The sequence below is a fragment of the Rhinatrema bivittatum genome, chromosome 5 (assembly GCF_901001135.1).
Source record: "Rhinatrema bivittatum chromosome 5, aRhiBiv1.1, whole genome shotgun sequence".
NCBI lineage: Eukaryota > Metazoa > Chordata > Amphibia > Gymnophiona > Rhinatrematidae > Rhinatrema > Rhinatrema bivittatum.
In genome coordinates, this window is record NC_042619.1 from 127,110,212 (window position 1) to 127,137,205 (window position 26,994).

At 47.2% G+C, this 26,994-nt stretch overlaps 1 protein-coding gene across 3 annotated transcripts in view; it reads left to right on the plus strand.

Moving 5' to 3' along the window:
* Positions 1-26,994, plus strand: part of ERICH6B (glutamate rich 6B) — a 353,852-nt gene that overhangs the window by 217,322 nt on the left and 109,536 nt on the right. For all 3 annotated transcript variants that reach the window (XM_029602897.1, XM_029602896.1, XM_029602895.1), the window contains 2 exons: positions 17,710-17,792; positions 18,591-18,746. In XM_029602897.1, coding sequence (XP_029458757.1) covers positions 17,710-17,792; positions 18,591-18,746 — 239 coding nt within the window. The remainder of the gene's footprint in view (positions 1-17,709; positions 17,793-18,590; positions 18,747-26,994) is intronic.

Consider the following 26,994-nt stretch of genomic DNA (forward strand, 5'->3'; position numbering starts at 1 on the left):
CTCTAACTGGGTACCCGCACCTCAGGGGCCTCTTTGCTTCTTTCAGATGCTATCAGGAAACCGGTACTCGCTCCTCGAGGGCCCATGTTCCCTGCCTCAGTGCCTGCACCCTTAACTTCTACTTGGAGGAACCGCTCTACAGTTACCATCAATGAGTACAGACTTACCCTCTTCCACAGTACTGCTTCACTGGAACCAGGTACTCGCTCCTCGAGGGCCTGCTCTCTGCTCCAGTGCCAGACTTCTCGTCTAGTGGAATCTCTGATACAGCTAAGTGAGTACAATGCTACCGAGTCTCTCTGCTCTAGCCTCAGGGATCAGATACTCGCTCCTCGAGGGCCTGCTCTCCCTGCCTCGGAGCTCTCTCCTGTTACCAAAATTGGGACTCTGAATGTTATTCCATCATATGTGTACTCATATCTCTCAGTCTCTTTCCACTACAGCACTGCTCTTTAAGAGATCCGCTTTTCCAGCGTTACTGTGAGAGACGCGCCCAGCCGGGCTCTACAACCACTACTCACTACTGCCACCTCTGGTGGTCACTCATACTGTTTAAATAAAGATTCAATCTGTGTTTGTGCGTCCAGACTCTAGCCCGACACCGTGGTCCCTCACGGGGCTGCCCCCTGTGGGCGTGGTCAGCTGCCACAGTGTCCAAGGATCTACCCAAACACCATTAACCATAACAGATTGCTAACTCCATGGATCCGGCTCAGCTCAACTCCTTGCAGGCCATTCCAGGCCTGGCCCTGCACATTACTGAACAAAACGCATTGGAGAATCTGACTACTGCATTTAATCAGCTGCACGCACAGATGAACCAAGGTTCTACATCAGGTAATGAAAGTCATTTACCTGAAGTAACTATAAAGACTATCGTGCCTCTTGCTACTCCTGTACGTTTCTCTGGGGAGATTCAGAGAACCAGAGGCTTTTTAAATCAGTGTTGTATGCATTTTGCATTACAACTCAGTCATTTCCCCAAAGCTTATGCCAAGACTACTTATATCCTATCCTACCTGGATGGAAGGGCCTTGACTTGGGCTTCCTCGCTGTGGGAAAGCAAAGACCCTATACTATAGGATATTGATGGGTTTCTGGACTTGTTTAAATCCGTTTTTGATGATCCTGCCCGGTACACTGTTGCTGGATCTGCATTGGTGGACCTGAAGCAAGGTAAACGACCTCTGGCTGATTTCGCTATAGAGTTTAAGACTCTTGTGGCTGAATTACATTGGGACCCTAGATGCCTGAAAACTCTCTTCTTCAAAGGTCTAGATTCCCACTTGAAGGACGAGCTGGCTGCTTGTGAGACATCTGACTTGCTGGATGAGCTAGTTGCCTTAGCTACTAAATTGATCACCAGCTTCGTGATAAGGTGCAAGAATTCAAGCCTTGTAAAGGACCTGTTCAGAAGAAAGTTCGTGTGAAACCTGCACTCAGGATGGTTCCTTTGACTCCTGTTGCCAGTGGGGAAGAACCGATGCAACTTGGTCGCAGTCACCTGACATCCAAAGAGAGAAGACTTCGGAAGAGGAATGGTTTTGTACATGTACTGTGGTCAAGCTGGTCATGCAGTCCAAACATGCCCAATATGTCCGGGAAACGGATGGACCTAAGTCCTGCGGGAGCTCTCTTCTTAGGTCTCACTATGCCCTCTCCTTCGCTCTCTCTCCCTGTCTCTCTGATCTGCGGACCATTGGAATTCCAGATGCTTGTTCTGGTAGACTCGGGCAGGAGGCAATTTTATTCTTCAACGTTTAGTGGAACATTTGAGGATTCCCCTCACCACTCTGAAGACTCCACTACTCTTATCATCAATACACGGGGAGCCTTTACCTGTGATGTTACCTGCTGTACCGAACCGATATGCCTTCGCACCAGAGCTCTCCATACTGAATCAATTTCCTTCTTTGTCTTGGAGAAGACCATGCACCCTATCATACAGGGGTTACCCTGTTTGAAGCTACATATGCCGCAATTCAATTGGGCCACGTTGGAACTCTCCCGTTGGGGCCCAGAATGCCATGGCAAATGCCTAAAGGAGGTCACTCTTATTCTCTGTATGCCTACAACTCCAGTGATGCCAGGACTGCCGCCTCAGTACGCATCATTTCATGATGTTTTCTCCAAAGAAGCTGCAGACCTCCTTCCGCCACATAGATCTTATAATTGCGCCATAAAACTGAAACCTAATGCTGAACCACCTAAGGGACGTGTCTACCCATTGTCAGTGGTGGAGAACAAAGCCATAACTGAGTACATTGAGGAAAACTTGCAAAAAGGTTTCATTAGACCATCTAAGTCCCCTGCGGGCGCAGGCTTCTTCTTCGTGGGGAAAAAGGACGGCACATTGCATCCTTGTAATGACTATCGGAGTCTGAACGAGATCACGATTAAAGACCGATACCCCTTACCTCTGATCTCGGAGCTCTTTGATAGATTTCAAGGAGCCAAGATATTCTCTAAACTTGACCTAAAGGGAGCCTATAACTTGGTCTGCATTCGCACAGGCGATGAGTGGAAAACAGCTTTCAACACTTGAGATGGCCATTTCAAATACTTGGTGATGCCCTTCGGCCTATGCAATGCCTCCGCCGTTTCCAGGGATCTTCCATACAAATGTCGTTGTCTACCTAGATGACATCTTGATCTTTTCGCAAGATATGCCTACTCATCTAGCAGATGTCAAACAAGTATTACTGAGACTTCGAGAACACCGCCTCTATGCCAAATTGTCGAAATGCGAGTTTCACAAGGAATCTGTGCCTTTTCTTGGTTATATTGCATCGAAACAAGGCTTCCAGATGGATCCCCAAAAATTGGAGAGTATCAAGAATTGGTCTCAACCTACCAGTCTGAAGGCCCTGAGACAATTTTTGGGTTTACAAACAACTATAGAAGCTTCATAAAGAACTATTCTTCTTTAACAGTGCCCTTAACTGCAATGATACGGAAAGGGGCTAATGCTTCAAAGTGGTCTGTGGAGGCCATTTCCGCTTTTGAGAAATTGAAGACTGCCTTTTCCACAGAACCATGTCTGCGTCACCCCGACCCCAATAGACCCTTCATCGTTTAGGTTGACGCTTCTGATGTTGGAGTAGGGGCCGTGTTGAGCCAAACCGGAGATTCTAAAGCCTTACATCCCTGCTCCTTTTTCTCACGGCGCTTCTCTCCTGCAGAGAAGAACTATGGGATCAGAGATAAAGAGCTCCTGGCTATTAAGATGGCATTCAAGGAATGGCGGCCTTGACTCGAAGGTGCCCAACATCAAATTACAGTATTCTCGGACCACAAGAATCTAGAGTATCTCCATCATGCGCAACGTCTTAACCACAGACAAGCCAGATGGTCCTTGTTTTTTAATCGCTTTGACTTCGTGCTCAAATACCATCCCGGAGACAAGAATACCAGAGCTGATGCCTTGTCTCGCTCTTTCCTCTCCGAGGATGTTCCAGATGAACCTCAGCATATCATCGACCCAAAGAAAGTCATCTTGGCGGCTACCCATTCTGTGCCTGCCGGTAAAATGATTGTATCCAAGAACCTCAGAAAGAAACTACTACACTGGGCTCACGATTCCAAACTGGCCTGGTAAATGCCGTACCCTACTGAAGTTACAGAAGTACTACTGGTGGCCTACTATTAAGGAAGACAGATACTCCTATGTAGCGTCATGCTCCAACTGTGCTAAACATAAGCCTACTTCTGGTCAGCCTTGGGGATTGCTGCAACTGCTGCCAGTTCCGGAGGAGCCATGGACTCATATCGCTACAGACTTTGTAGTTGATCTGCCTCTTTCTGGAGGAAACAATACAATCTGGGTAACGGTTGACCATGTCAGTAAGATGGCCCATTTCGTGGCGCTGCCTGGCTTACCTTCAGCCTTGGAGCTTGCTAAGCTCTTCATCTTACACATCTTTCGCCTACATGGCCTACCGAAGCACATTGTCTCTGACAGAGGATCTCAATTCACGGCAAAATTCTGGAAGGCTTTGTGCAAGCTATTTATTTATTTATTTATTTATATTCTTTTTTTATACCGAAATATAGCTGAGTGCCTTCATTCCGGTTTACAGTGTAACAAATTCATACAATTTGACATCTCTCTGGATTATACATCTGCCTATCATCCTCAATCTAATGGCCAAACTGAGAGGATGAATAGAACCCTAAAACAGTTCATTCGTGCCTACATGAATTGCTGTCAGAATGACTGGGCCGAACTGTTGCCTTGGGCAGAATTCGCCATTAACTCACATCCAGCGTCATCCACTGGATCAACACCATTCGAAGAGGTCTATGAACAACTACCTTCACCACCACTTCCATTGACTCTCTATGTCGTCCCCAGCAGCTCAATCCACTGCAGGTGATATCCATCAATTATGGACTCAGACTAAATACATGCTAATCAAAGCGGGTGAATGAGCAAAGAAATGCTATGACGCTCATCTCTGTAAAGCGCCTGTATTCCAGCCTGGTGACAAAGTTTAGCTGTCAACCAAGCATTTGAAACTAAAATTACCTTCCACTCGATTTACCCCATGCTACGTTGGACCGTTTCCAATCCTCCGACGTCCTGGCAACATTACATACAGTCTGAAGCTACCACCTGGATTGAAAATCCATAATGCGTTCCACGTCTCACTATAGAAACCACTCATTCTTAGTGAGTTCTCATCCAAGTCTCCAGAATCAACTTCTATTAATGCAGAAGACGACCTTGAATACAAGGTTGAAATTAATCTGGATGTAAGAAGACGTGGCAAGACTTGGGAGTACCTTCTGTCATGGGAGGGCTAAGGTCCCGAGGAAAATTCTTGGGAACCGATGGCAAATAACCTGGATAAAGAGATGCTTCTTCAGTTTCATCAGATGCATCCACAAAAACCAAGACCTGGTAAAAGTGCTGGAGGCCGCCCTTTGAAGGGGGGTACTGTTGCATCCATCGGTTTTCGACGGCTTCGCCTCGCCTACCTCTCTCTACTCTCGGCTCCTCCCGCTCACCTTGGACTGATGGCCGCCACGGCGTCTGCCTGACGTTCTCTCTGGTGTCCCCGGAGCGGCTTTGGTGCTGCCTCCCACCATTCTCCTTCAAGGTACCTCTAGGGCACGTGCGCGCACACAGCCCTCATCTTTATTTCCACATTGGCCTACTGTGTTTGCTAGCTCGTTGAGTTAGCAAGGGATACCTTACAGATGGGATTCGCTCTCCGTTCCTAAGCTACTCTGCCACTCCAGCTCTACTGGAACTCTTACTACCCTTTGGGGCCTCTAACTGGGTACCCGCTCCTCAGGGGCCTCTTTGCTTCTTTCAGGTGCTATCAGGAAACCGGTACTCGCTCCTCGAGGGCTCATGTTCCCTGCCTCGGTCCCTGCAACCTTAACTTTTACTTGAAGGAACCGCTCTATAGTTACTATCAGTGAGTACAGACTTACCCTCTCTTCCACAGTACTGCTTCACTGGAACCAGGTACTCGCTCCTCGAGGGCCTGCTCTCTGCTCCGGTGCCAGACCTCTCGTCTAGTGGAATCTCTGATACAGCTAAGTGAGTACAACGCTACCGAGTCTCTCTGCTCTAAGGGATCAGGTACTCGCTCCTCGAGGGCCTGCTCTCCCTGCCTCAGAGCTCTCTCCTATTACCAACATTGGGACTCTGAATGTTATTCCATCATATGTGTACTCATATCTCTCAGTCTCTTTTCACTACAGCACTGCTCATCAAGAGATCAGCTTTTCCAGCGTTACTGTGAGAGAAGCACCCAGCCGGGCTCTACAACCACTACTCACTACTGCCACCTCTGGTGGTCACTCATACTGTTTAAATAAAGATTCAATCTGCCGGGCCCATACAGTAAAAACGCGGGAGAGCGGGCGAGCACCCGCTCTCCCGGCACATGAGGCCATTCTCCTGTGCGCGAGATTCAGTATTTTAATTTATTAAAATTAGCCCCAGCAGTAAAAAGAGGCGCTAGGGACACTACCGCGTCCCTAGCGCCTCTTTTTTGACTGAAGCGGTGGCTGTCAGCGGGTTTGACAGCCGACCCTCAATTTTGCCGGCATCGGTTCTCGAGCCCGCTGACAGCCACGAGTTCGGAAACCGGACGCAGGCAAAATTGAGTGTCCGGTTTTCGACCCGCCAGCCGCGGGCCCATTTTAAATTTTTTTATTTTTTTTTTTTACTTTTTTTAACTTTCGGGACCTCCGACTTAATATCACCATGATATTAAGTCGAAGGTTAAAAAAAATCCCTAGGTAGGTTGTGAAAGAATGCTTATAATGCCAAATCCCAACCTTAGTTCTGATTGAGCAAGTTAGTACAAAGGAACAGGAGGAACCTGCAGTATGAAAAAAAAAAAGCTTGGACTATTTTTGAGAGAACAACAAGGAATGGACTCCCCATTAAGACTGACAGGATTCCGGCCTCAATGGACCAGATAGATACAGAGGAGGCCGATGTAATAAGACCCATGGCAAAACAGGCGGTAGTTATGAGCACAGGTTTTGATCACCACATGCGGCTAAAGCTGCCGCTTCCGCGGGATGTAAAAAAAATAATAAATTATGCAAATGATTTGCACGCAGAAATCCACACAGTCATGAAGAAATGCACATACCTAACTGTGCTGAAAAGCCGCGCCAATAATCCGCGCATAAAAGCGAATGTGAATTTTCATATGTGGGTGATAACTGAGTGGCAGCGAGATAGGTGTTCAGCTGAGCACCAATCATAGGTGCTCAGCCGGGTGCAAATGCAGACGCTCGAGCGCCGAGATAGGTGCTAAGCTAGGTGCCTTTCAGGGCATCTGAGCACCATGAAAGGGCACCTAGCTAAACGCCTATCTCGGCGCCTAAGCAACCAGCTTAGCTTTGTGCTTTTCTGGGCTCCCGAGCACCATGAAAGGTACCTAGTTGAGTGCCTATCTAGGTGCCCAAGCACCATGAAAGGCACCTAGCTGAGCTCCTATCTAGGTGCCCAAGCAGCATGAAAGGCACCTAGTTGAGTGCCTATCTAGGTGCCCAAACACCATGAAAGGCACCTAGCTGAGCTCCTATCTAGCTGCCCAATCACCATGAAAGGCACCTAGCTGAGCTCTTATCTAGGTGCCCAAACACCATGAAAGGCACCTAGCTGAGCTCCTATCTAGGTGCCCAAGCACCATGAAAAGCACCTAGCTGAGCGCCTATCTAGGTGCCCAAGCACCATGAAAAGCACCTAGTTAAGTGCCTATCCAGGTGCCCAAGCACCATGAAAGGCACCTAGCCTAGCACTTAGCTAGGTGCCCAAGCACCATGAAAGGCACCTAGTTGAGCGCCTATCTCGGCATCAGAGCAGCCAGCTTAGCTGTGCGCTTTTCTGGGTGCCTGAGCACCATAAAAGGCACCTAGCTGAGCCTGCTCCTCAAGATCCCTGCTCTCCACCTGCTTCCTGCAGATCCTCTCTCTCCTGCCACGACCTTTTGTCACCTGCCAAACCTTCTGCTGCTGTCATCCTTTGGTGAACGCACAGGATATACCACAGCATCAGGAACAACTGGACACAATCCGAAATCTCCATCATATAAATTACACCAGAGCTGCACAGACAAAAAACCACACCACACCAGTGCAAGCAATGAAATAAAATGGCCCCCGAGTCAGCACTGACACTTAACTTGTGCCCTGACCTTGGCGGTAAAAAAAGCTGCATTAAAAAACCCACACTAGCATTAACGCGGCTCTCTGCATTGCCTATGCTTTGGTAATCGCCTCCTTTGCGTGCCATTAGCAAGCATTCGCGCAGGAAAAACCGCGGGTCAGTAAGCACATTCATACGCGCTTTTCCCTGCGCACAAAATTCTTATTACATCCCCGTATAGGACTTTGCATGGGAAAATGCTTGTACAGACGTGCGTACAGGCGCACAAACCTGCGACAGCTTCGGCACACTTTATTACATTGGCCCCAGAATGAGAGAAGAACCTTCGTAAATCAAGCCCTTAAACCATCCTCCATTGATAAAAGTAATGATAATTTCTGAACCTAAAAGGTTCTGGCAGGATTTGAGCTGCCCTAAAACATAGTTGCTCACATCCGTGTTTGAGTGTACTCCTCCCTCTCTAACCTGAGGAGGGAAGGAAGGGGGAGGGAGGGCTACACAAGCAGATACTAGAAGGAGAACTGGCATCAACATATTCATGATGTCAAACCTAAATTTAAATCTATTCCATGCACATTAAATAGGGCTAACATAGATTAACTGTCCTCCACTCACTTATGAGAGAGTGCAGCTGACTGACGGGCAAGGATATGCTGGGAGAGGTTCCTGGGGGGGGGCCCTTGTTACGTTTTGTTATATCAAAGAGCATTTCCTAAAATAGCATAAAGCAGGTGAGAACCCCTCTGATAAGAATTTGGTTGCACATCTCTGAAGATAGGTCTTTTCCCTCTTCCACATGTTTATTTTTCAATTTGGTGTTGTGCAGTCTCATGTCAAGATCATAAAACATGCCTCCTCTTGTAAACCTAATTGACGAATGCAAATAAAAATATAGGAATTTGCTTGTTCCTTGCAAATGAGCCACTTGTTTGTAGGAGGCTTCTTCAGCTGATCAGTCGGGGAAGAAGTATGTTCTTGGAGTAGGAACTAGGAATTAGGATTTCAAGGTCTACCACTGACTGCGTAACTGTAGGGAAGTCATGTTTTCTTTTTTTTTTTTGTAACAGTTTGTGCATAGTGTATGGTTAATTATCATAATTCCACACAGAAAACATTTTGTAGCTACCACTAACTGTAAATATTTTTAAAAATGCCCAGGAAATAGTTGCACATTGTTTGTAGTAACAGAGGGGTAATCCAGTCAATGCCCTAGAAACACCGACTGTGACAGCAGATGAGAACTTTAATGCTCATCTAGTCTGCTCAGTTTACCAATACCACACTTTCCACTTGATTGCTGACGTTACCTTCAGTTCCTTGCCACTAAAGATCGTCTCTATTTATCCCAGGCCTTCTTGAATTCTGTTACTGTTTTGGCTGCTTTCATATTTACTGGGGAGATTGGATTATCTCCCTGTTCAAAAGAGTCTACTTTGAATCATAGTAACTAGCATTCCCTGTACATACCAGGATCAGTCCAGACAGTGGGTTATCTCCCCCTTTCAGCAGATGAAGTCAAGTAGAACTTTGAATGATGCTTCCTTATAAGATAGTGCACCCTCTACTAATCCTTAGTATTCTCTTGACTCCACAGATGATAGTGGTAGCTTTCGTTCCCCACTGAGATGACTAGAAAGCTATTTTAGGAATTTTCTCTATTTTCCTCAGCTTTCCTTTCTTTTGGATGGATCAAGTCTAATTAAAAAAAAAAAATCTTTGAATTTTGAATTTTCTGAGGGAATTATTTGGAGAGCTTTCCTGTAGCCTCCGCTCCTGTTTTAGTGGGAGCATTCTATAGCTTGCAGGCAGTACTATTTGCATTTCTCCCCACCCCTCCCATCTCTGTTGTCGGGGTAAGTTTGTTTTTATTTCCTTTTGACAGGTTATTTTCTCTCTTCCTCTCTCCGGGATGCAAGTCGGTGGTGCCGACCTCTCCCCCTGTGGCTGCTATCCGACCCGCTGCCCCTGAGACGCCGTTTTCCTCGGGGCAGCCAGCACAGAGAGGCGTTATTCCTCTGTGCCTCTATCTGTGGGTCACTGAGGGATAGAGAGAGAGCAGGACTAAAGCGGAGGCTTTTACCCCCTTCTTACAGCCACGAACCTGGTGAGCATGAGGAAGAACAGGCTGAAGCGGAGGTTTTTCCCGCTTCCCCCAGCTTTAAACCCTGCCTGTTTCTCGCGTTAAGAACAGCTGGTTCCCTCACGGCTCCGTCGGGGATCCCCATGCCTCGTTCGTGCAGGTGCTGCGCTTGTGGAGAGCCCGGGTCGAGGCTCTCCCGTGAGGGGATTTGCACAGCTTGCCTCCCTGGTGGGGAGGGACCCTCTCAACCGCCAGGCTGCTCTGGTTCTCGTCTTCTGGCGCTCCTTGACGCTCAGGAGCCGGCCCCGATCCTGCTGACCGCAGGAACGGTGGCCATTTTGTCTCCAGACTCGGCTGCTCCGGCACTAACAGGAGAAGAGCAGGACGCTCCTTTTTCATCTCAGCAGCCGGTTTTGACACCCGTTCCACCTCGGGAGCCTTTTCCTCCGTCAGGGGATCTTCCCACTCTTCCTCCTTCGGGGCCACCTCCGTTTTCCACGGATTTTGTTCTCCTGCTTCATAATGCTTACCTGGCCAGAATGGGCCAGCACTAGGAATTTCTGGTGGGACCTCCTCCTCCTAAGGTACCCAGAATGGCTGATTCCACTCAGGTCTTGGGAAGTGCCCAGACCGTGGGGAGTGCCCAAGGGTCAGCGGTCCCGGGACTAGGGGTACCTCCGACCACCTCAAGCCCTCCGAGGGTCCGTTTGGTACACACACCTCTGCGGGGGGGGGGGGGGGGGGGGGGGGGGGGGGGGTCTGTTCCTCAGCAGGACCCGGATCCGGATGAACTTTCAACTACGGCTCAATTGGAAGGGGATGATCTTAGAGTCCTGCGGATCTTCCAGAGGGTTGAGCTGGACCCCCTCATTCCACATATCCTACAGGAATTGGACATTGAGGCCCCTCAGGACCCGCCTGAGCCTAATCCACCAGCGAAGAAACGGGACCCCCTTCTAGCTGGTCTACGTCCGCCGTGTAGGTCCTTTCCTTCCCATCCCACGTTCCTTCAACTGTTATCCAGGGAATGGGATTCTCCAGAGACCTCCCTCAAGGTCCTCTCCCGGATGATTTCCTGGAGCTTCTTAAGGCTCCCAAAGTAGATTCTGCCGTCTCAGCGGTAACGAAAAGAACTACCATTCCAGTAACGGGTGGTGCAGCCTTGCGAGATCTTCAAGATCGAAAGCTGGAAGTTTATCTAGAGAGTTATTGAGGTGTCTGCCCTGGGGGTCCGGGTGGCCATTTGTAGTTCCTTCGCTCAGCGTGCAGGCCTCCGCTGGCTTCAGCAGCTGCTCAGCTCCCAGGAGTTGCCTCCTGAGGAAACACTTCAGACAGACCACCTGGAGGCCGTCATAGCATATGGAGCAGACGCTTTATATGACATTCTGAGAGTATTGGCCAGATCTATGGTTTCTGCAGTCTCGGCTAGACGCCTCCTCTGGCTTCGCAACTGGTCGGTGGATTCTTCTTCCAAGTCGCAGCTGGGATCCCTACCCTTCAAGGGCAAGCTACTATTTGGGGAGGATCTGGACCAGATTATCAAGTCCCTCGGAGAGAATAAGGTACACAAACTGCCAGAGGATTGCCCTCGTTCTTCTAGGTCGTTTAATTCCACTAGAAGCCGATTCAAGAATCAACGTAGTTTCCACCAGGCAAGGACTGCAGCTCCTCGTCAGCCGTCCTCTCGATCTCAATCCTGGACTCAATCCTTTCGTGCCTGAAGACTGCCCCGCTCTGGTCCAGCCCAGGGGACGTCCTCCAAGTCTTCACAATGAAGCTATGCCGGCCCACTCCCCGATCCCCAGGATAGGGGGACGTCTCTCCCTTTTCTACAAGGAGTGGGTCAACATCACATCAGATCAGTGGGTCCTGGATATTCTAAGACACCGCTACGCATTAGAATTTGCTCGGCCGCTAAGAGACAGGTTTCTCTTCTCTCCATGTGGCCCAGTCCAGAAACAGCTCCCAGTCCGGCAGACACTTGACAGGCTTCTGGCTCTCGGAGTGATTTGTCCAGTCCCGTCCCCCCCACCCTGGAAGTAGGCCTGGGACATTATTCGGTATACTTCGTAGTCCCCAAGAAGGAAGGTTCCTTCCGCCCAATCTTGGATCTCAAGATGGTCAACAGGGCCCTCAAGATTCCCCACTTTCGGATGGAAACCTTGCACTCCGTGATAGCGGTGGTTCACTCCGGAGAATGTTTGGCCTCCCTGGATCTGATGGAAGCTTATCTACACATTCCCATCCTCCAAGCGCATCAGTGTTTTCTGTGATTCAAGATTCTGGGACAGCATTTCCAGTTCCAGGCTCTACCCTTTGGTCTTGCAACCGCTCCTCGAACCTTCACGAAGGTGATGATAGTAGTAGCCGCCGCTCTCCAGAGGGAGGGAGTCTTGGTGCACCCAGACCTGGACGACTGGCTCATTTGGGCAAAGTCCTCAGCCCAGTGCCACCGGGCGGTCGACAAGGTGTTGACGCTTCTTCACTCCCTCGGTTAGGTGGTCAACTTCGCCAAGAGCAGCCTTTCTCCATCTCAGTCTCTGGACTTCCTGGGGGCGCATTTCGACACAGCGCTAGGCAAGATGTCTCTGCCCCCGGACAGGGCTCATACACTCATAGCTCAGATACAACGATTCATTGGTCTCTCGCTTCCAATGGCGTGGGATTACCTCCAGGTCCTGGGATCCATGGCTTCCACCATCGATCTGGTCCCCTGGACGTTTGCACATATGCATCCCTTACAGCGCGCCTTGCTCTCCAGCTGGAAGCCGGTGTCTCGGGACTTCCAAGCCATCCTTCCTCTCCCGCAGGGAGCCAAGGATAGTCTCTCGTGGTGATTCAACCTGTCTCATCTTCTCCAGGGTGTTCCTTTGGACATCCCGAAATGGGTAATCGTCACGACGGACGCCAGTCTCTCTGGCTGGGGAGCGGTGTGTCAGATGAGTTCTGCGCAAGGGAAGTGGACGCTGTCCCAAGCAACTTTGGCTGATCAATCGCATGGAGACCAGAGCAGTGCGTCTGGCTTTGAAATGCTTTCAACCTCTCGTCCATCGTCGCACAGTCCGAATACTCTCAGACAATGCGACCACTGTGGCCTACATCAATCGCCAAGGGGGCACGAGGAGCAGGCATGTCTCTTGGGAGACAGACAGGTTGATGGCATGGGCGGAGACTCATCTCTCCCGTCTAGCGGCTTCCCACATCGCAGGCGTAGACAATGTTCAAGCAGACTTTCTCAGTCGTCAACATCTAGATCCCGGAGAGCGGGAACTCTCAGAGGAGGCGGTGAATCTCCTGTTCCACAGATGGGGGACCCCCTATCTGGACCTAATGGCAACCTCTCGGAATGCTAAGGCAGCTCGGTTCTTCAGTCGCAGAAGAGAGTACGGCGCAGAGGGAGTGGATGCCTTAGTCCTCCCCTGGCCCCGTCATGTTCTCCTCTACGTGTTTCCCCCTTGGCCTCTGGTGGGCAAGGTGCTCCGGAGAATAGAGTCCCACCAGGGCCCGGTAATTCTGGTGGCGCCGGAATGGCCCCGTCGTCCATGGTTTGCAGACTTGATCAACCTCGCAGTTTACGGACCTCTTTCATCTGGGTCACCTTCCACGCTTGCTGCATCAGGGTCCGGTATCTTTCGCCCAGGTCAATCGCTTCTGTCTTGCGGCCTGGCTTTTGAGAGGCGCCGGCTGAGCAGTGTGGATACCCAGAGGCCGTTATCTCGACCCTCCTCAAGGCTAGAAAGATGTCTACCTCCATCTCCTATATCAGGATATGGAAGGTTTTTGAGAACTGGTGTGCCTCCATACCCGTGTCACCACGGACCACCTCGGTGGCTCAGATCCTATCTTTTATTCAACAGGGACTGGACAAGGGTCTGGCCTACAACTCGCTGAGAGTGCAAGTCTTTGCCCTAGGCTCTCCACTTCATCAACGAGAGGGAACTTCCCTTTCCTCTCACCCGGATATCATCCGATTCCTCAGGAGGGTGAAGCACGTGAAACCCCCGGTCCACGCTCGTTATCCTTCGTGGAGTCTCAATCTCATTCTCTGAATCTTGGTCGGACCACCCTTTGAACCCATGCATTCCGCGACCCTCAAGGATATCACTCTCAAGACAGTTTTCCTGGTAGCTATCTGTTCTGCCCGCAGAATCTCGGAGCTTCAAGCATTCTCGTGCAAAGAGCCCTACCTTCGTTTTACGGATTCGGGAGTTTCCTTGCGCACTGTGCCTGCTTTTCTGCCCAAGGTGGTTTCTGAGTTCCACTTGAATCAGACGGTAGAGCTTCCATCCTTCTCAGCGGACACATCGGCGGATCTACGCAAGCTAGATGTCAAGCGTATCCTTATTCGCTATCTGGAAGTCACTAATGATTTTCGCTTGTCGAACCATCTTTTTGTTCTCCGACATGGTCCAAAGAAGGGGGCCAAGGCGTTGAAAACTACCATTGCTCGCTGGCTGAAGGAGGCAATCTCGGTGGCCTACATTGGAGCGGGTCGACAACCTCTGGCGGGTGTCAAGGCCCATTCTCTTCAAGCTCAGGCTGCTTCCTGGGTGGAGATGCAATCTGTCTCGTTCCAGGAGATTTGTTGAGCGGCAACTTGGAAATCATTACATACCTTTGCTCGTCATTAACGTCTACACATACAGTCGCTTACTTTTGGCTCTAGGATCATTCGAGCAGGGCTTTCTGGGTCCCACCCTACTTAGGGAAGCTTTGGTACATCCCACTGTCTGGACTGATCCTGGTATGTACAGGGAAAAGAAAATTATTCCTTACCTGCTAATTTTCGTTCCTGTAGTACCAAGGATCAGTCCAGACGCCCTCCCTGACTGTTTATTGGATTTGGGATTGCCTCTCTGCTCAAATTGTTCTTAAGTGCCTTTTTTCCTTTGGCTGGTTAATGGTTCATTCTGCAAGTTTGTTGTTTGACACTGTTTTGTGCCCGTTGCACACTGTTATTTGTTACTTAATTCTATTGTTCTTGATTCCTCCTGGTTTTCCTCTTTGCTTTGATATACTCCATACTGAGGATTAGTAGAGGGTGCATTACCTTATAAGGAAGCATCCTTCAAAGTTCTAATTGATGCCATCTGCTGGAAGGGGAAGATAACCCACTGTCTGGACTGATCCTTGGTACTACAGGAACGAAAATTAGCAGGTAAGGAATAATTTTCTTTGTATTGAATGATTAGTCTACTATGCATGCAGTCAGTTTCTAGGTTTACAAGTTTAATAGAACTGTGGCACTCCTCATTCCAGTATGTATGCAGTGGGCACAGATTATAGTACACAAATGCTACGCTTTATAAAGGTGTCTTTGGTATCCAAAGCAGTATTTACATGAAAAGTACAACGAAGGCATGTTTTTTTCTGAAATAGAACCATCATAGGAAAAAAATAATATAATCCTAATGTCTTAAAATGTATTTGAAACCAAGAAAATGATCAAAGGGAGCTTGATTTCCTTCTTCCCTCCTCCCTTTTGTTGTGACCCTGACAACCAGTTGTGTGCTTGTATGATGGCAAAAGAAAAGAAAGGAGGAAACAGAAAAAGGAGGCCAGGGGCCCACCAGCCATTTTCTCACAGAACAGGATCAATTTAGAAAAGAAACATACCAGTGATCCTTCACCCATTACTGTTTTAGGAATGTGTCCTGCTCATGGACAGTCTTTTTGCAGTCAAGCATGGTTGTCTTCCATGATTGTTCTATCTGTGTCTGAAGATGAATAGATGATGAGGCAAATCTGACATAGAAAGACTCTCACAACTTGAACACATTGCTAAGTAGGATGGGTGGCCGTAGGTTGTTGATTTGGTCCACAGCATGCTTTTTCTGCCACTCCTGCTCTTTTCACCTCCTGCTACTGTCAGAGTGCTGAGACCCCTATAGTAAAGTCTTCCTCCATCTGGAACATTCCTGGGTAGTTGTCTCCTAGGAGTTGATGTTAATATTGCACTTCTTAATATTGACTTTGAGGATGTCCTTGAAGTTCTTTCTCTGCTTTCCTCTTGGATTTATGCCTTGACTGAACTGGGAGAATAAACTTGCTTTGGGAGTCTAGAGTCAGAGATCATGGCCAGCCATGTTGGATGATCTTCACCTCAAAGCTTTCGGTATTTGCTAGTATCCCAATAGCTGGAGATTATGCAGGTTTATTATAGTGATGCATAGTACTTGCCACATCACAACACCGTGATGGAGGGAAAGTTTGTGGTGCTGCTGCTCTGCAACTGCTTATTCAACAGAGTTGCTCTTGTATATTTCCATGTCTGCTATCTGTGGTCAATTTGGATAGCAATACAGCTCTGCTTCTCCCCCAGAATTTGTCCTGTTGCTTGTATTCGCAGTGTGGTGGAAGGAATTGATCTGCTGTTTAAATGCTTTAACTAGCATTTAAAGATTGCTGCAATCTAGAAACTGTTATCTTCCTTTCTAACTTTCTTGCTGGGCCCTCTCCAAATGTCGAATCTGATTGATAAAAGTGTTTTGTTTTTTTCCAGTGCTGTAACATCAAACAGGACTCTTTAATTTTTAAGTGTATCATCTGGGGTTTTTTAGACCAGAAGTTTCCTCCTGCGCCTTTGAGCTCACAGCTCTATTGGAAACCACCTGTATTGGTCTGTAGAGGCACAGCTGGCCCCTGGAAATTCCCCCACCCCCTCTTTTTTTTTTTTTTATCCCTAACAACTCAGTCCTATATCGCAGTGATAGTTCTTGGCCAAAGACCTGCAGCTCCCTCTGAAACCTGGCTGTGGCAGACTGTAAGTCTGGCCATTAAAGGTTGAGACTCCCTCCCCCCTCCAGGACTCATGAAGGGATGTCTCTGCAAAATCCCTGGCTGGGCCAGGGAGAAGAAGCCTGGCCTGGGAATCAAACCCAGGTTTCTCGCATGGCAGTCCGCAGCACTTGCTACCGAGTCATCAGTCCAGCCCCCTCATTTTTATTTTCTATTTTTTTAATATTAAAAAGATGTAGGAGATCCTGCGCTTCCAGCACTTCTGTCAAAGCAATGCTGGAAGCTCCGGAAACTGGTAAGAGACTACCACTCCCAGCTGGGGTTTCGGAGATCCTGGGGAAGGGATAGGTCCAGAGTATGAGATAGACATTTCACGTGGGTGAGGAGAGGGGAAGGAGGGGGATCATTTGTTTTCTGCAAAACACTGGGAAGGAAGAGAGGGGCCTGGCTTTGGGGTGCTAGCCACCGCTGCTTTTATTTTTTTTTATTTGAGGTGTTGGAGAAGGTGGGAGAGGGATCTGGCGCTATGGCCTAAATTATTTGTAAGTATTTTCTGTGGTAGAGGGCTGGGGGATAGAGCCTAAGAGCTCCAAGGTGTTTTTTTTTTTTTGTTTTGTTTTGTTTCATTTTGCTGCCACTTAACTGAATATCTTTTGACTGTATCTGATTAAGTGGCAAGTTATCCAGCCACATCAGCTGGCTAACTTTGAAACCTAACCAGTTATATTCAACAATAGCCAGTTAGGTTTTATAAGTTATCTGGCTACATGTAGCTGGATAAATTTAGGTGAACTGGAGAATAAGGGCACTGATCCTGCTGCCTCTCGCAGGAATTTCCCTAATATCACTGTAACGTTTTAGCAGGACGTTTATCTGGGACAAATTATCTGGCTACTTGTAGCCAGATTACTTGTCCGCTCGCCGTCTTACTGAATATTGGCCTCTTAGATGAGGGCAGAAGATGACCAATGAGCCCATCCAGTCCGCCCAGTTATTCTTGTCCGCACTACCCAGGATATATCCCAGCTGTAGAACTTGACCACTAATAAGATACCACTCCTTATGCAAGTCAAGTTTTTGTTTGCTTCCTCATTGGTTCTCTGCCATCCTGGTTAGATGCCCATACAAAATGCCATAAAGTCAACTGGAGAATAAGGGCACTGATCCTGCTGCCTCTCGCAGGAATTTCCCTAATATCACTGTAACTTTTTTTTTTAACTCTTCCTAAAATTTTGTTCTATTTTCACAGAGTCACAAGAAAGTTGTCTGCAGGTTCTACCCCAGTGGGATGCGTTTCTTTATCCTTTTTCCAGACGGGACAGGTCAGATTTAGTATCCATCCAAAGATGTAAACTGTATGTGGAGAACCATCTCGTTATTAGTGAACTGGTAACTTGTGTTTTTCTGTGCATGGAGGAAGCAGAAGGGGAATGGGGTCTTATTGCCTGAAGATTCCCCGGATATCATCTTGCCAGTGGGTTACCTTTTTTTCACTGTAGCAAATCTGTCAGAACTACTGTCTAAGAAGGTGAATGGGAAACCTTCTCCAAGGCATCTGCCCATGCTGCTCCATGTTTGTCCATCAGGAGTCATTTGCATTGCCTGTGCACATATCTCTCCTTCATTGATAAGTAAATCACCTCTTCATCGCCCCTGAACGCAATTGGTTTGAAGCATAAGAGCCCCAGCACCATCCCGCACTTTAGTGCAGAATTCCAGTAAGTTTTATACAGCTTTTGCTGCTAAATTGTATGGCTTTAGAGCAAGGACAGCAGACCTTTTGGCCTGAGGACCACATTGTGTTGTCAGATGGGGGAGGGGGGCGGGGGATTCGAAAAGAAGTGCCATGGTACCTCCCCCTATCTCCACCAATTCCCCAGAGAACCTGGGGAAAGCAAGCAGGAAGCAGCCGTCACACTTAAGCTCAGTACTGGCCAGGACCTGAATCGCCACCACAGGCTGGATTATAAAATCCCTCAGGCCGTAAAATGTCCACTTCTGCTTTAGGGAACTCATGAATAGGTTTCAGTGTTTTTGGAAAACTCTAGAGGTATAATTTTTTGGATTGGGAGGAGGCCCCTATTTGTTTTTAAATTAAACACATAGACTTTTCCCTTAACTGTTAACCAGTTACCCATCAGGTAACATTGCTATCATGATAATACTTGCCAGTCCAAATCACATTACGTACATAATATTGGAGGATAAAGACAAAAAACCGCAGGTGCAAGCAGTCTTTCAGAGTGATGCCTACGCAACATGCAACCATGAAAACCAACTGCTGTGGTAAGGTGGATTGACTTTAAAATGCTATTTATTGTGACCACTCTAAATGCTGCTCTTCTACTCACTGCCACTACATAAGAAATAGGCCCTGAAATATTTTTCTTCTCTTTCTTTTCCTCACTCTGTCTCAGGTTTTTAAAAATCAACTATTAGAAATGACTATTAAATGTGCAAGAGAAATTCAAAATTAGTAGGATTCATTATTAAAGCTATGTATAATAATATTAGTTCTCCATGGACCAGCATCACAATTCAGCCACACTGTTGAGCCTCCAATTCAGGAGGAACATAGTAGACACCACCTTCAGAGTAGCGCAGGATGGCATGATGACAAGCTAGGCTTGAGCAGTCCAGAGGGGCTAGAGCAAGTGCAGGCAATGCTGGAACTCAGGAACAGTGTACAGGCAAGGCCGGAGGTCAGGAACAGTGTGTAAGCAAAGCTAGAACTCAATAACAGACTGGAACAGTGTGCAGGAAAGGGTAGAGCTGGAACTCAGGAACAGACTGGAACAACATGCAGGTAAGAGTGGAACCTGAACACTGGAACAAAGTGCAGGTAAGACTGGAACTCAGGAACAGAGTTCAGGTAAGACTGGTACTCAGGAACACAGGCAAAAGACTGGACCAGATAGGACAAGGATAAGACAACATCCTTGTGCAAAGTTTATTGTTTGAATGTAAACCAAGGTGATTTGTAACTTGTTGCAAGAATATCGGTATATAAAAATGCCAAATAAATAAATAAATAACATGAAACATAAAGCCCAAAGGCAACAATACAGGAAGGCCCTGAGGGGCAAGACAGGGAGAGGCCTAGAGACAGGGAGAGGCCTAGGTGAGGCCACAAACAAGGAAGGGCACGGAGGCCCAAAGGCCATAAGGCAAAGCTAGAAACTGAAGACTGGATGGCCACAAGGCAAAGACAGAAGCTGCAGGCTGAATTGTCACAAAGCAAAGACAGAAGCTGAAGGCCGGATGACCGCAAGGCAACACAAGGAAGAGCTGAAGTCAGAAGGCCTAAAGGTCATGAGGCAAAAGAGGGAAAAGCCTGGGAAGGCCACAAGGCAGAAGTGGCTAGAGCATGAAGTCAATGAGAACTCGATGCCAAAACACTGAGGCAAGGGACAGACAGGATTAAGTAATGCTGGAGTCTGGGTGTGGTGCAGGCAGGCAAGAGGAGCTTGGCCAGCCAGGGGAGTATGCTCATGGAAGTCCCCTGGTGGAGCGGAGGCTGTAAGAATGGCTGAGGCATGAAACTGGAGAAGTGCTGAAGAGTACAGTTCAGAGGGGGGCTCACTGGAGTCTTCTAGTGGGGGAAGGCTGCACAGCAGCCGGAACTGTAACACACACAACATGGGTGATGTCATCTGACAATGCAGAGTCGGGCTCCTTCTCTCTCAGTTCAGAAAGTTTTAGTTTCACTTTCTGAGCATATGCAGAACTTCCTGCACTTGAATCGCAGTGTGCCCTCGCCTCAATCTGTTTTTGTCCGCTTTGTGTACAGTTGGACAATGTATCTCTATATTCAACACATCACCACCCTAATCAAAATTTCAATTTAAAATGTCTGATGTGGAAAATGTAAACACAAAATGTCAATTTTAGATCTGCATGACATTTGCCTAAGAAATCTTGGAACAGACCATAATATGACAAATTGTGGCCCCTATGGAAAAATGTTCCCATGGGCTATACCTTTTCATGATTTTTCAAGCTAAAATATGAATTTTCCAGCTCATCAGGTCAGAATAAGAAAAGTCTCTTTTTGCATTGGTAAAAGAAGCGAAACCGATTACCATCATCAGATCTTTCAGCAAAAGGTCACCAATCAAACTCATCAGAGCCAAAAAATTCAGAAGATTTTTTGGTACCAGTACCATCTGAAAGACTGGTGCCAAAAATTAATAATTTGGTGCTGAAGAAACATCACTGCACTAATAAGCCAACACCGATATATCACAGTACTGACAACAAGCCACTAGTGCGTCAAAGCTCTAGTGCAGTCCTGGTGCTGAATCAACAGAGGCAAAACTCCATCAAGACTCTTGAGTTCTCAAGGCCAAGGTACTATAATCAAACCAATGCATCAGAACCTTGACAGCCCACAAACAAGGGATCATCACCAAAAAGATAATTGTAAAGGAACACCTTGGGCACAGAAGGAAGGTCAAAACACTCTTCAGCAAGTAGCATTTTGGGATTGCCTCCAGAATTGGAAGAAGTACAACCACCTGCAGGTAGCACTCAATTAGTGTTGCTTCTATCTTCTTACCCAGAATGCCATTCCTTCGTCTAAAAATTATGGACAGATTTTGTAAGCACATTTATGAAAGAATAGTCAAAGCTTAAATCTGTGCTGCAGTGACCAGTTCTAGAGAAATTGGGGGAACACGTACAATCAAAACTCCCACCATCATATTTTGATACTTTGAAAGAAGAAGAAAGCTGAATCCACTGTTATCATTGAAACATTATCAGATGAAACACAAAGTTTGTATGCTTTGAACGATAATGATTCAGAAGCTTTAGCAATATATTCACCCTCTGACTCCTCCCCAGAGCCACTATCAAGCTCTACACCACTGAAAGGCCAACAACAAACAAGGCCAAGAAATAGAGAAAGACCTCAATAAATGCAAACACAACAGCCTCCTCAAAGACTAACATTGGGATTTTGACCAGAAGATAATAAAATTTCAAGATCCATTCATGTGTCTTGCAGTAGGGGGAAGAGACAGGAATGGAGTCTCATTACTACCAACAAATTGGTGTTTGGCATAATATGCAAAGGATATTACCCGAACTTCAAAATATTCCCACAAGAGAATCTGCCATATTACCAGCCTCATATAACTCAACAGCTAGATATTCTCAAACAGGAGCTACAGAATCTTCTAGATTCAAGAACCATTCAATTGGTCCTGCAAAATCAAAAATGGAAAGGATTCTACTCCAGATACTTACTTCTTAATCCCCAAAACGATAGTAGATCTCCATCCTGTATTAGATCTCAAGGAGTTAAATATGCATCTTGAATGAGAAATGAACTTTTCAGGTACAATTTTCCAACTATTACACAAAAGAGACTGGCTCATTTAGTTGGTTCTGAAGGATGCTTATGCCCATATACCAATCGGCAAAAAACACAGAAAGTATCTAAGGTTTGTCCTGGGAAAACACTACCAATACAAAGTTTTACCATTTGGGTAGCAGCCACACCACCCTAAGTGTTCATGAAATACCTATCAGTTATTGCAACTCAACTGAGGGAGCAGAATTTGCTAGTTTTTCCATATGTACATGATTGGCTAATATTGTCTGATTAAAACTCTTTCAAAGACACAAACCTTGTCATACAAAGGATGCAATTGTTGTGTTCTGCGGCCATGGCGCCCCACGACTGCGGCCCCCTACTTTGTCCGCGGCGTTCCCTCGCCGCGGGAGCCCAGAGGGAGGGCTCTGATTCGGGCCGTTGCTCCCGCGCGGCCTCTGGTGCTGCTCCCCCCTCGCGGCGTCCAGCGGTGTCTCTTCTCTGCAGGGAAAATCCAAGATGGCCGCCGCCATCCTTAGGCGCGAGGCCATGCCTCCTCTACAGATTTAAAGGGACCTAATCCCTTTAACTGGCTTCACCTATTCCTGATCAGCCTAGGCAGGGGAAGTATAAAAGGAAGCTTCCTCTGCTCATCCAGTTACTTGGCAACGTCCTCCAGCGCTGTCTAGTCTGCTTGCTTCGATGAGTTCCTTGAGCTTTGGATCCTGTTCCTGTTTCATCTTGGTGTTCCCGGTTCCTGACTTCGGATTGGCTTACTGTGATTCTCTGGTGTACGACTTCGGACTGGCAAGTGGTGATCTTTCGGTGTGTGGCCTCGGACTGGTGAGCGACGACCCTCTGGCACTCGACCCAGGACTCCTTCTAGACTACTGTCTCCAAGGGCCCGCCTAAGTCCCAGCGGCCCGGGTCCCTACGGGCTCCTCCCGGGGGGACCGTGGGCTTCCAGGGCGAAGCTCCAGTCAGCCCTTGCAATGACACCTTGACCTCTCAAAGGTCCGCCTAAGCCCCAGCAGTCTGGGTCCCTACGGGCTCTTCCTGGGGGGACCACAGACTTCCAGTGGTGAAGACACAGCATCTCTTCTCGTCTCATCTTACGCCTCCGCAGTCGCCGCAGTCTCCAGTGCCAAGGGTCAGCTGGTCCCGTCTTCTGCGCGGCCTCGCCACCCGACGAGAGAACCTATGGATCCTCCGAAAGGTATACCATCCTCCCGTCGGCCAAGGGTTCACAAGCCTGAGCATAACAGCAATACCTAGGATTTGTCATAAATTTCAAGAAATCTGATTTAATCTCACAACAATTGGAATTCATAGGGGTATGCCTAGACATGAAAAAAGAGAAGATGTATTTCCCCAAAGGGCTATGAAATTACAGAATTTAGCGAAATAATTATTCACAAATCAATGATTAACAGCATGCAAGTTTATGAATTTTCTAGACGCATAGCGTCAACATTACACAACATTTTCCTAGCAAAGCTAAAGATGAAACAAGCATAATGACATCTAAAGGCAAATTAGAATCAACATATTCAGCCTCTGAACCTATCACTGGAGATCTAATCTCCTCACTGGAATGGTGGACAAGGAGAGAAAGCTTTTTAGCTTTCTATGCAGATGGCAAATTTACCCTCAATTAATGGCAAGCTGTCTTCCAGAATTTATCCTCAATTCATGGCAAGCTGTCTTCCAGAAAAAAGACAACCTACTTGCAGACAGGCGAAGTTACCAAGTACAGCTTCATGAGTGATCACTCAAAAGTCAAGTAACGAGACAATCTATAGTGGACCTTTTGTGTAGAAATTCAATCACAAACTATCACAGTTCTGCTCAAGACAACCATCCCAGAATGCAGAAACAAGAGATGTATTTCTCATTATGTGAAACAGAGGCCTTTCTCACCTACTCTGTTAATCACAAGAACAATCCTAAAACTCAGGCAAGACAAAGGAACCATGATCCTAATAGCACCATATTGGCCATGACAAAATTGGTTCCCATGGCTACACAGATTAGCTGAACACCACCAATCAGATTACTGATTATTACAGAACTTCTTACTCAGTACAAACAGTCCTTCATCCAAATCTCAAGAAACTAACGTTACTAGCATAGATATTGAAAGCGAATAATACAAACCCGACAGCTGCCACAAAAAGTAACAGATATTCTTTTAACAGCACGAAAACCAACTTGAAGAAAATCATATAACTTCAAATGGAAGAGATTTTCAAACTGGTGTTAACAAAATACAGACACCTTCTCGTGTTCTGTCCCATCAGTATTTCAATATTTAATGTAGTTAGTCAACTCCGGATTGAAATCAAATTCAATAAGAGTTATGTAAGTACCATCGCTGCATATCACCATTGTGAAAAAGAGCAAAGTTCATGAAAGGCCTTTACAACCTGCAACCCCCAATAAGTGTCCCACCATATCAATGGGACCTAAATACAGACTTACAACAGTTAATGAAAAAAAAACCTTTGAGCCTGTAGCTACAACATACATGAAATCTGTGACATAGAAAGCAATATTTTTGCCATAACTTCATAGAGTATATGAATTGCAAGCCCTTGTCATGTACCCTTGTACACCCAGATACGCAAAAAGAAAATAATACTAAGAACTCATCAAAAGTTCTTGCCAAAAGTAGTATCGCAATTTCATCTAAACCAAACCATAACTACACTAACGGAGCAAACATTACATATGCTTGATTGCAGAAGAGCCCTCCTATTTTACCTGGACTGAACTAAGCTAAATAGAAGCACAACACAGCTTTTTATTTCTTAACGATATAAATAAAAAGGGCAAGTCAATAGGAAAACAGACTTTTATCTAGGTGGTTATTGCAATATATATAACTCATAGTTACCAATCAATAGGTCACAGTATTGAACAACCAATTAAGGCTTACGACATACAAACGTTGCCACTATGTTAACAAACTTTAACTCAGCATGAGTCCAGCATATTTGTCAAGCAGCGACATGGTCACACCTTCATATAACTTTACTCTCTGGACCAAAAAATGCATGCGGACAGTGTATTGGACCAGTCTTTACTAAAAAGCACATTCATGTTGCAATAAACAAAATAAAAATACAGCCGAATGCAACCCCAAACTAGGAAGTCCCATACTGTGTGACTGAATTGTGATGCCTGTCCACAGAGAAAACAAAATTGCTTACCTGTCCCAGGTGTTCTCCATGGACAGCAGAACAATCAGGCACATAGTCCCTCCCTCCTCCCCAGGAAAGGAAAATTGGTTCTTACCTGCTAGTTCCTGTATTACCACAGATCAGTCCAGACCAGTGGGTTGTGCATTCCTACCAGCAGATGGAGTCAGATAACAAAAACTTTGGGCGCTGCTACATAACCGAGAGTGCCACCTGCAGTCCCTCAGTATTGGCCTGTACCCAAGCCCAAACAACTAACCTTATTAAAGGGCGAAGAGGGTTGGAACTCAAAACGCAACAGCCAACCCCTCACCTGTAACAGAGAAAACAAAAAACCACTAGACCACCTCAGAACCTGCTCCTTCAAGAGCATCTGCAATAGAACCAAATTATTTCTTCATGAAAATATCACTTTTCAAGGCAGTCTTTCGGAATCTGAAAAGGGGGTGGGCCTCTGGACTGATCTGTGGTATTACAGGAACGAACATTAGCAGGTAAGAACCAATTTTCCTTTCCTGAACATACCCAGATCAGTCCAGACCAGTGGGATGTGCCCAAGCCACACTATACTGGGTGGAAACCCGAAAGACCCGTGCGCAGAACACTCTCACCGAAGGACGATTCATCGTGCGCCCTAACATCCAAACAATAATGCTTGGTGAAAGTATGAAGGAAGGACCAAACCGCCGCCCTGCAGATTTCCTGCAGCGACAGAAGCTGACACTTGACCCAGGAGGTAGCCTGGGCCTTAGATCCACGGGTACCTGATGCCCACGGGCAACATAGGCCAAAGAGAAAGCCTCCTTAATCCAGCGTGAAATAATTGCCTTGGAAGCCTTGTCACCCTTCTTAGGACCCCTGAACAAGACAAACAGATGGTCTGACCACTGGAAGTCATTGGTAACCTCCAAATAGCTCAAAAGAGCGCGACGCACATCCAAAAGATGAAGCTACTTTTTCTGAGGGGAATCCCTGGACCACTGTGGAAAACCTGGCAGATCCACTGCCTGATTGACATGAAAGGCGAACACCACCTTAGGAACGAAAGAAGGAACCGTGGGCAGCAAAACTCTATCATCGTAAATCCTAAGGAAGGGATCCAGACACAACAAAGCCTGTAACTCTGAAATCTGTCGTGCGGAACAAATAGCTACCAGGAAAAAGGTCTTCAAGGTCATATCCTTAATTGGAGCCCTGCGAAAAAGGCTCAAAGGGGGCTCCACAAAGCACCCCAAACACCAGGTTCAAACTCCAATCCGGACATAACGGACATACGGGAGGATGTAAATGTTTGACTCCCTTGAGAAACCGTGAAATATCTGGGTGCACTGCCAGCGACTGACCGTGAAACCTGCCTCTTAAGGCACCTAAGGCTGCTGCCTGAACCTGAATGGAGTTGAAAGCCAAACCCTTAGCCAAGCCCTGTTGAAGGAAATCCAACACCTGGGGAATCTCCGATGACAAAGGATCCAAGGAGCGCTGCCGCCACCATGCCTCAAACAATATCCAGACCCTAACATAGGCCATAGGAGGAGAGTGGAAATGACCTGCTCTGAATAATTCCTCAATCGCAATCGTCGCCTCTCAAAAGCCAAGCTGTGAGAGAGAAGTGATCCTCCCGATCCAAAAATATGGGCCCCTGACGGAGTAGATGCGGGAGATGAGCCAGCTGCAGGGGACCTTCCAGCGCTATTCGCACTAGGTCTGTGAACCATGGACGATACTGCCACTCTGGGGCCACCAGCACTACGCTGCCTGGATGTCGCTCTATACGTCAGAGAAGCCACCGATGAGAGGCCAAGGGGGAAGGCATAGAGAAGAATGCCCATGGGCCACGGACACACTAGGGCGTCTAAGCCTACCGAGCCCACCTCTTGATGACGACTGAAAAAGCGTTCTGTCTTCGCATTGGCCCGAGTTGCCATCAGATCCAACTGAGGCACGCCCCACCTGGCGCAAATGTGGTTCCAAGCTTCGGGAACTAACTCCCACTCCCTTGGATCGAGCTGTTGCCTGC